The sequence below is a fragment of the Otolemur garnettii genome, unplaced genomic scaffold (genome assembly GCF_000181295.1).
Source record: "Otolemur garnettii isolate 467f Iridium unplaced genomic scaffold, OtoGar3 scaffold00287, whole genome shotgun sequence".
Classification (NCBI taxonomy): Eukaryota; Metazoa; Chordata; class Mammalia; order Primates; family Galagidae; genus Otolemur; species Otolemur garnettii.
Window position 1 is genome coordinate 188252 of NW_003852682.1, and position 10831 is coordinate 199082.

At 36.6% G+C, this 10831-nt stretch overlaps 1 protein-coding gene across 2 annotated transcripts; it reads right to left on the reverse strand.

The window, feature by feature from the left end:
- Positions 1-8805: 8805 nt before the first annotated feature.
- On the reverse strand, positions 8806-10188 carry LOC100947431 (6-phosphogluconate dehydrogenase, decarboxylating-like). Of its 2 annotated transcripts, XM_012813650.1 has the most exons (2): positions 9917-10188; positions 8806-9868 (listed from the first exon to the last, which is right to left on the reverse strand). In XM_012813650.1, the coding sequence occupies exons 1-2, from the start codon at positions 10186-10188 to the stop codon at positions 8806-8808; spliced, it is 1335 nt and encodes a 444-aa protein (XP_012669104.1). The 2 variants fall into 2 exon arrangements, with proteins under 2 accessions (XP_012669104.1, XP_012669103.1); XM_012813649.1 differs by having other exon boundaries at positions 8806-10188.
- Between the last annotated feature and the right edge of the window lie 643 nt (positions 10189-10831).

Below are 10831 nucleotides of genomic sequence, written 5' to 3' on the forward strand. Positions count from 1 at the left end.
AAAAAAAAAAAAAAGAAAGAAAGAAAGAAAAAAAAAAAAAAGCATTACATACAAAGGGAGAAATATCAGAATGATTGCCAATTTCTCAGCCAAAACCTTCCAAGCCAGAAGTTGGTCTTTGACCTTCAATCTCCTAAAAAAAAAAAAATAACTTCCAGCCCAGGATCCTTTATCCAGCTAAACTAAGCTTCATCTATGATCGAGAAATCAAATACTCTAATGACATACAGATGTTAAACAAATTTGTCACAACTAAACCAGCTCTCCAGGATATTCTCAGTCCTATTCTCCATTATGACCAGCAGAATGGTCCACAGCCAAAGTAAACCCATCCAGAAACTTTTGAACAAAACCTAATTTGCACAGTAGGATAAGGACTAAAAATATACACTAGACATTTGAAAAACATGACACCCCAAACGCTATCACACTTTTGAATTCTCTCAATTAATGTGAATGGCTTAAATTGTCCTCTAAAGAGGCATAGGGCTGATGAGATACATAAACTCAGATCAGATATCTGTTACATACAATGGTCTCACCTTAACTTAAAGGATAAAAATAGACTCAAGGTGTCTACATAGACAAAACACTATCACACTTTTGAATTCTCTCAATTAATGTGAATGGCTTAAATTGTCCTCTAAAGAGGTACAGGGCTGATGGGATACATAAACTCAGACCAGATATCTGTTGCATACAAGGGTCTCACCTTAACTTAAAGGATAAAAATAGACTCAAGCCCAAATCTATAATTCAGGCTAAAAGAAGTCAGAAAAAATCAAGTGTTGCTATTTTATTCACAGACACAATAGGCTTTAAACCAATAAAAGTAAGGAAAGACAAGGATGGTCACTTCATATTTGTTAAGGGAAACACCCAACATGAAGAGATTTCAATTATTAACATTTATGTGCCCAACCAGAATGCTCCTCAATTTATAAAGAAGACCCTAACAGACATGAAAAATTTGATATCTTTCTGCTTCATAATAGTCAGAGATTTTAACACTCCTTTGGCAGTGTTGGATAGATCCTCCAAGATTAAACTAAAGATATTTTGGACTTAAACCTGACCATAGAACAACTTGACTTAACAGACATCTACAGAACATTTCATCCTAATAAAACTGAATACACATTCTTCTCATCAGCCCATGAAACATCCTCCAAAATTGATCACATCTTAGGTCAAAAGTCTAACCTCAGCAAATTTAAAAGAATAGAAATTATTCCTTGTGTCTTTTCAGATAATCATGGAATAAAATATGAACTCAAAAACAACAGGAATCTTCATACTCATACAGTTTTGAAAGCTAGATAACCTTATGATGAATGATAGCTGGGCCATAGAAGAGATTAAGAAGGAAATTACCAAATTTTCGGAATAAAACAATGATGAAGACACGAATTATTAGAACCAATGAGATACTGCAAAGGCAGTCCTAAGAGGGAAATTTATAGCATTGGAAGCCTTCGTCAAGAAAACAGAAAGAGAGGAAGCCAACAACTTAATGGGACATCTCAACCAACTGGAAAAAGAAGAACATTCCAACTCCAAACCCAGCAAAAGAAAAGAAATAACAAAAATTAGAACAGAATTAAATGAAACTGAAAAAAAAAGAATTATTCAAAAGATCAATGAATCAAAAAGTTGGTTTTTTCAAAAGATTAACAAAATTGATAAACCTTTTGCTAACCTAACCAGAAAAAGAAAAGTAAAATCCCTAATTTCTTCAATCAGAAATGACAAAGGCAAATAACAACAGATGCCTTAGAAATTCAAAAAATCCTTAGTGAATACTATTAAAAAACTCTATTCTCAGACATGAAAATCTGAAGGAAATAGATCAATACCTAGAAGCATGCCACCTTCCTAGACTCAGCCAAAAAGAATTGGAAATGTTGAATAAACCTATATCAAGTACCAAAATAGCATCAACTATAAGAAATCTCACAGAAAAGAAAAATCCAGGACGGGATGGTTTCACTTCATAATTCTACCAAACCTTTAAAGAGGAACTAGTATTTATATTACATAACTTTTTCCAAAACATAGAAAAAGAAGGCATACTCCCCAACACATTTTGCAAAGCAAGTATCACCCTGATCACCAAGCCAGGAAAAGACCCAACAGGAAAGAAAATTATAGACCAATATCTTTAATGAACATAGATGCAAAAATATTTAATAAGATCCTAGCATACAGAATCCAGCAACACATTAAACAAATTACACGCCATGACCAAGTGGGTTTTATCCCAGTATCTCAAGGTTCGTTCAACATATGTAAATCTATAAATATAATATACCATAGAAAACAAAAATCAAAGACCATATGATTCTCTCATTCAATGCAGAAAAAGCTTTTGATAACATCCAGCATCCTTTCATGATCAGAACCATAAAGAAAATAGGTATAGAATGGACATTTCTTAAACTGATAGAGGCCATCTACAGCAAACCCACAGCAAATTTCATATTGAATGGAGTAAAATTGAAAACATTTTGACTCAGATCAAGAACCAGGAAAGATTGCCCATTATCTCCACTGCTATTTAACATTTTAATGGAAGCCTTAGCCATTGCAATCAGGCAAGAGAAGGCGATCACGGGTATCCAAATAGGGTCAGAAGAGATCAAACTTTCATTTTTCACAGATGGTATGATTTTATACCTGGAAAACCCCAGTGACTCAACTAAAACACTCTTAGAAGTGATCAAGGGGCTAAGGCGCCAGCCACGTACACCTAAGGTGGCGGGTTCGAATCCCCAGCCCGGGCCCACCAAACAACAATGATGGCTGCAACCAAAAAATGGCCAGGCGTTGTGGTGGGTGCCTATAGTCCCAGCTGCTTGGGAGGCTGAGGCAGGAGACTCGCTTGAGCCCAGGAGTTGGAGGTTGCTGTGAGCATGATGCCACGGCACTCTACCCAGGGGGATAGCTTGAGGCTCCGTCTCAAAAAAAAAAAAAAAAGAAGAAGTGATCAAGGAATATGGAAGTCCCTCAGGATACAAAGTCAATACTCTTTACATATACCAATAATAGTCAAGCTGAAAAATCAGTCAAGGACTCTATTCCTTTTATAGTAGTGCCAAAGAAGATGAAATATTTGGGAATTTACCTAACAAAGGATGCGAAAGACCTCTATAAAGAGAAGTATAAAACTCTGAGAAAAGAAATAGCTGAAGATGTTAACAAATGGAAAAACATACCATGCTCATGGCTGGGAAGAATCAACATTGTTAAAATGTCCAAACTACCCAAAGCAATAATGTCCAAACTACCCAAATTATATAAACTTACTGAGATCTCTATTAAAGCACCACTGTCCTACTTTAAAGACCTGGAAAAAATAATACTTTTACAAGGAATCAGAAAAAAACCTTGAATAGCCAATACATTACTCAGAAATGAACAAATCAGGGGGAATCACACTACCAGACTTCAGACTATACTATAAATCTATAGTGATCAAAACAGCATGGTACTGGAACAAAAACAGAGAGGTAGATGTATGGAACAGAGTAGAGAACCAAGAGGTGAACCTAGCTACTTATCGTCATTTGATCTTCCATAAGCCTATCAAAAACTTTCAGTGGGGGAAAGACTTCTATTGAACAAATGGTGCTGTGTGAACTGGCTGGAACTGAAATTGGACACACACCTTTTACCATTAACAAAAATTGATTCTCACTGGATAAAAAACTTAAACCTAAGATATCAAACTATAAAGATACTTGAAGAGAGTTCAGGGGAAACTCTTGAAGAAATTGGCCTGGGAGAATACTTTATGAGGAGGACACCCCCCAGGCAATTGAAGCAACCCCAAAAATACATAACTGGGATCTGATCAAACTAAAAACCTTCTGCACATCCAAGAGCACAGTAAGTAAAGCAAGAAGACAGACCTCAGAATGGGAGATGATAACTGTAGGTTATGTCGCTGACAAAGGTTTGATAATCAGAATCCACAGATAACTAAAACATAATAACAAGAAAAGAGCAAGTGATCCCATCTCATTGTGGGCAAGAGATTAGAATATACAAATTCAAATAATTAATTAAGAGCAGTGAAAGCTATGTTAACCAGTTTGTCATAAGTATGTCAAATTGTATACAAACCCAGCAGATTGTACCCCATGAATGCATTAATGTACACAGCCGTAATTTTGTGAAAGAAATGCATAAAATTGTTCATCTTAGTTTGAGCTTACCATAATTTCAGTTTCATTTGGAACACTGTTACGGTTTGAGACACTGTGCAGATAAGTCGGTTTTGACCTGGAAGATATGTTTAACTCCTTTAAATGTTAGTAGTTAAATCTACTAAAAATGCCAAATCTGTAAGCTTGTTTTTAATCATCAAGTTCTGGCACAAATTTGGTTTTTAATACGATAAACGACCTAATAAAATGTCACAAATCTTAAAATATTTTCAGCATTTGGCCTCAACTTTGCCATCTTACTTCTGAAAAGGAAATATTGTTTCCATAGTCAGCATCAATATTCTTAAGGAATTTCTGGAATTAGTGATGGGTCAATCCCTTGACCCTTATAAAATTCAGTCTTGATGATGATTTGTATGGCATTATCCATTATTTATTTATTTATTTATTTATTGCAGTTTTTGGTCAGGACTGGTTTTGAACCCCCCACCTCTGACATATGGGGTCAGCACCCTACTCCTTTGAGCCACAGGCACTGCCCAATGTTATCCATTATTAATAAGCATTTGTGCATATAATGCTTCATCAATTAATTTTACAACTCCCTTTCATTTACCTATCATCACCAGAGCACTGTCAGTAACTAGACCAGATTTATTGACAATGGATAAAGAATCTCTTTAACACAGTTTTACTACTTTGTATCTCTTGATTTAGTTGTATCTGTGAAAGGAACTAAAGAAGCCATTTCCTCAATGACATTATATTCATCATTAATACCTCTAATAAAAGTGGCAAGTTGGCCTGTATTTGTAGCATCAGTGCAGTCATCCATCACCAAAGCATACAATTTTAAATTAGCAGCTTTACTTTCCGAAGTTTTTGGTAGATTTTTTCCAATTTGTTCAATTTGCCTGGCTGTAGTCTGGTGAGACAAACTGATTTTAGAAATATCCCTTCTTTTTTCAGGGTAAATTATATCTGAAATGCTTTCCATACAATGCTTAATAAACTCACCATCAGTAAATGGTTTTGATTTTATTTGCTATTAAATAAATAATTATATTATTTATAATATAATTAATAACAATATAATTAATAATAATTTATTAATGGTTTTGATTTTATTTGCTATTACAATGGAATCTGAGTTGTAACTTTAAAAAATTGTTTAGAAGACAGATTTTTTTTTTCGTTGTGCTATTTTGTCCTTACAACACAGTCCTTCATATGCATCAAATTTGGCAGCATGTTTTTACATATAATGTCTTTTCAAATTTTTATCTTTGAAAACTTGCACCAATTATCTATGAATTTTTTTTTTTTTTTTTATTAAATGATAGCTCTATACATTAATGCAAACAGGGAGTACAGTGTAGTGTTTTCACATACATTTTGAAACACTTTCATCAAGCTGGTTCACATAGATTTCATGTAATTTGCATAGTCATTGTGTCAAAACGTTTACATTCTATTTCTAGAAAAGTTCACTTGTACCCTTGTTAGACAGAAATATAGATGATCTTGATTAAGTAGAGTACCTTACTATTTGCCTTGGCAAAAAAAGTAGTCATCTGTCTACTTTTCATTGAACAATTTTACTTCATCCATAATTTTTCATTTTTTAGGTTCTGTTTTCTTGTGAGATGTTATAGAAGCCATGCTGGGATTAAAAAAGATAATAATAGGTAAGGGACTATATTTATTCTTATTATGAAAATTAATTGTCAGGAAAATAGAAAGCCAGGTTTGGGTCCTTCCACTTCTCGGCTGCCATGCAGGGCAAGGTGGAGGGCCAACTATAAAGTGTGGTGGGTGATGTGTGATGTGCCGCTGAGATGTGTAAGTAAATATAACATTGGATGATATTGATTCAACTATCTGCACTTGAAAGATAACAGCCTAGAAGCCACAGCCTTCTGTAAAACTGAAGCCACACATGCATATAAATAGGGAGAATGTACATATGTTTTAATTGACATTGCTTCACGACATTGTCATCTACAAAGTTCATGTTCAAGTACCACCCAATCCAGTTCCACCAAAAAATCACAAAAGAAATCTCATAATGTTTTAAGTAACTTTATGATTTTATGTTGGATTGAATTCATAGCCATCCTGCAAGTTGGACACCTCCTGATCTATGTGATTGAATTTGTGGGAATACAGTAGTTCCTAATATTTTGTAAATATCCTTTAATGTGCATTCATTAAGGAGTTACAACTTCTTTTATTTCTGATATTATCGATTGCCTCTTCTCTTTTCTTGGTTAGCCTAGCTTGATTTTTAGCAATTGTATTAGTATTTTCAAAGAACCAACTTTTCCACTCATTAATTTACTCTACTGATTTGCTATTTTCAATTTCATTTCTTTCTGCTTTAATTCTCATTATTTCCTTTTTTAATATTGTTTAGGTTTAAATTACTCTTGTTTCTCTAGTTTGCTAAGATAGAATATTAGGTTACTGATTTTAGATCCTTCATCTTTTCAACATATAAATTTAATTTACAAATTCCTTTTAGGCCCTGCTTTTACTGCATCCTTCAAATTTTGATATGTTCATTTTTAATTTCCCTTGAGCCTTCTTCCTTGATGTATGTTTTATTTACAAATGGGTTATTTAAACTAAATATTTTAAGATTTTTAGGTGTCTTTCTGTTATTAATTTCCGGTTTAATTTGATTCTCATCTGAGAATATTTACATGATTCTTTTTAATTTCTAAAGCTGTTTTTTTTTTTTTAGTCATCTAGTATAGAGTATATCTTGGTGAATGAATGTCTATTCTGTTGCTGAATGTAATATTCTATATATGTCTATTAGAGCCAGTTAATCAATGGTATCATTCAATTAATACACTTACTCATTTTCTGCCAATTATTGATGAGGAGTGTTCAAGTCTCCAACTATTATAGTGTATTTGTTTATTATTTTTGTATTTCTATAAATTTATCCCTCACATAATTTAATTCTCTCCTATTACATACATGCACAGCAAGGACTATTATGTCATCTTGGAAATTTTCATTTTTCATCATTTTTTTTAATGTTGCTCATTAACCCTTATAATTTTTCTTATTCTGAAATAAGGTTTTTCTGAAACAGATTTGTTGGTTTTTCATTGTTGTTGTTTGTTTGTTTGTTTGAGACAGAGCCTCAAGTTGTCACCCTGAGTAGAGTGCTCTGACATCACAGCTCACAGCAACCTCCAACTCCTGGGCTTAAACCATTCTCTTGTCTCAACCTCCCAAGGAGCTGGGACTACAGGTGCCTGCCACAATGCCCAGCTATTTTTTGTGGTTGTAGTTGTCATTGTTGTTTGGCAGGCCCAGGCTGGATTTGAACCCACCGGCTCTGGTGTATGTGTCTAGCGCCGTAGCCACTTGGGCTACATGCATTGAGCGAACAGATTTGTTTTTATTTGTGTTATCGTGGTATGTCTTTTTTCATCACTTTACTTTTAACCTAGTTGTGTCTTTACAAGTGGATTTGTTGAACACAGAGTTAAGACTTGTTTTTAACAGCTTTATTGATATTCACTTCACTTATTTAAAGTGCACAGTCTTTTAGCATATTCACAGATATGTGCAACAGTCATCAAAATAAATTATTTCATCTTCCTTAAAACAGTCACTACATTCAGGTATTTTAGCTGAATAATATAAATTCAGCTTTAATAATAATAGCTATTATTTTAGCTATTATTTCTCTTTCTACCTGGCACCTTAAGTAACCACTAATCTATTTACTGCCTCTATAGATTTCTCTATTCTAAATATTTTATGTGAATTAAATTATGTTGTCATTCGCAACTAACTTCTTTTACTTGGTGCAGTGTTTTAAGGTTCATCTATTTTGTACCTTATATCAGAAATTTATTTATTTTTATAGTTAAAAATATATGTATGTAAATGAAGTTGGACAATTAATTTCATGAACTCAGTTGTCCAAACTCGTATATTACATTTTGTTTATCCACTCATCAATTGATGGACATTTAGGTTGCTTCTACCTTTTGCCTCTTGTGCATAGTGCTACTGTGAGCATTCATGTACTGATTTTTTGTTTGTTTGTTTTTTGAATGGGGCTGGGTTTGAACCCACCACCTCCGGCATATGGAGCTGGCACCCTACTCCTTTGAGCCACAGGCACCACCCCATGTGTGTGTGTGTGTATATATATATATAGTGGCTTTTACTGAGTAAAGGGAAAGGGGAACTCAGCTGCATGTTACAAAGTTCCAGTTTGATTAAATGACAAACGCCCTTCCCATCCACATAACAAGAGCCTCATTAGCCCACAGAGGACACGTAGAAAGGACTGCTCCAAGGAGCTAGTTCCTGTAGTGACACACATGATCGGCTCCTGGGGAGTTCCCAGAGGTGAGGGCAGAAGGCATGACAGTCCCCACAGAACCACTTTACAAATAAGCTCTTTCTCAGGCGTGTCTTACAACACTACTTTAAGAGATCTGAGCAGAAAATAGGGCAAAGGGCTGTGTAAGCAGTGCTGTGTGCACGTGGAACGTCCTGGTCTATGGAATCATGGAGGGTAACAGATACAGTCTGGTTAAGCATTGTATGAAGAGGAGGACACGTTGCCACCATGGCCCGTCCAGTTAGTGTGGATAAACTGTCACGCGTTGGCTAAGAGTTCATAGGTATGAGCTCCAAAGTAATCCTGCTTAGCCTGGATGAGGTTGGCTGGTAGCATCTCATGTCTGTACCCATTATAGAAGGAGAGGGCAGTGGTGAAGCAGGGCATGGGGATGCCTGCCTGGACACCAGTACTGACTACCCACTGCCAGGAGGCCTGGCAGTTTTCAACAGCTGACTTAAAGAAGTTGTCAAGTAGTAGGTTCTGAAGTTCCGGGTTTTGATCAAATGCATCCTTTATCTTTTCTAGGAATACACTCCTGATGATGCAGCTCCCTCTCCACATCAGGGTGATGCCACCATAATTGAGGGTCCAGCCAAATTCAATGGCTGCTTGTCTTAGCAGCATAAAGCCTTGGGCATAAGAGATGATCTTGGAAGCATAGAGGGCCTTTTGAATGTCTTCCAGGAATGATTTCTTGTCACCTTCAAACTGGGTCTTTTGGGGACCCATTAGTTTTTTGCTTGCTTGAATTCTTTCATCCTTCAGAGATGATAAGCATCGAGCAAAGACAGCTTCTCCAATGAGGGCGACAGGGATGCCATATTCCAGGGTGGAGATAGCCGACCAATTCCCGGTGCCCTTCTGCCCAGCTCTGTCACTGATTTTTGGCAGCAGGTATTTGCCATTGTTATCTTGGAACTTGAGAATATTGGCTGTGATTTCAGTCAGGAATGAGTCTACTTCCATCTTATTCCACTCTTCAAAGGCCTGTGCCATCTCACTTTGCTCCATGCCCAGGACATCTCTCATCAAGTGGTAAGCCTCACAGATTAGCCGCATGTCACCATACTCTATTCCATTGTGCACCATCTTCACAAAGTGCCCTGCTTTCTCTTCCACCCAGCCACAGCAGGGTTCTCCAGTGCCTACTTTCGCAGCAATGCCCTGAAAGATTGTCTTGATATAGGGCCAAGCTTCTTTGTTCCCTCCAGGCATGAGTGATGGGCCATACGGGGCCCCATCTTCTCCACCACTAACTCCACTCCCCACAAATAAGATGCCCTTGGCTTTGAGGTCTTGAAAATATCTTGTGGTATCCCTATATTCAGAATTTCCTCCATCAATGATGATGTCACCAGTGTCCAACAATGGTACCAATTTTTTGATGAAATCATCAACAGCTTGAATAGCCTTCACAAGAAGAATAATCCTCCAGGGCTTCTTCAACTTGGAGACCATCTCCTTCAAGGACTGAGCACCAACCACTTTGGTTCCCTTTGCCTCATTGGCCAAGAAATCATCAACTTTGGAAACTGTTCTGTTAAAGGCACAGATCACAAAGCCATGGTCGTTCATGTTCAATATTAAATTCTGGCCCATGACAGCCAGTCCAATCAGTGCAATGTCATCTTGGGCCATGGTGGCAGTAGCAGGCAGTGCAGAAGCTGAGAGGCGAAGTCTGGGCAGCTCACAGTTCACGGGCAAGTCCAATTTTTTTTTTTTCTTTCGGAAAACTATAACACCTGGTGTTTCCTGGTGATCTCTCAGGTAGGACTGAGACTGACCAGGTCCAACCTTGCTTAGCCTATAAGGTAAGAAGAGATCAACAAGTTCCAGGTGGTACAGCCAATATCACACATTTGTGTAAATCAGACAATTCTGATAGCTGCTTTATAGTAACTATGGCCACTTTGCATTTGGTTTCTGAGTGCTGCCACATGATGGCTGCCACCCTGGTATCCAATTACTCCCATTGATTTTATGTTTCCCAATTCAGTGATTGCAGTTCCCACTATAATATCTGGCCTATAGAGAAGAAAGATCACAGAACTCTTCTGTGATGAGGGTTTCCTCACAAATTTATTTCTTCCAGTTATGTTGAAAGGTATTTCAGGATAAGTAAGTAGGTATTAAATGACATATCCACTCTGACATTCCAATCTCCTTAAGCCTTTGAAGCTCTTCCTTTATATTAAACCAAGGAATGTCTGGAACTTCTAATTCCTTTACTGTGGGCCACCTTGTAGTCCATGTTTCAGCCAACCAACCACATTGTTGCAGT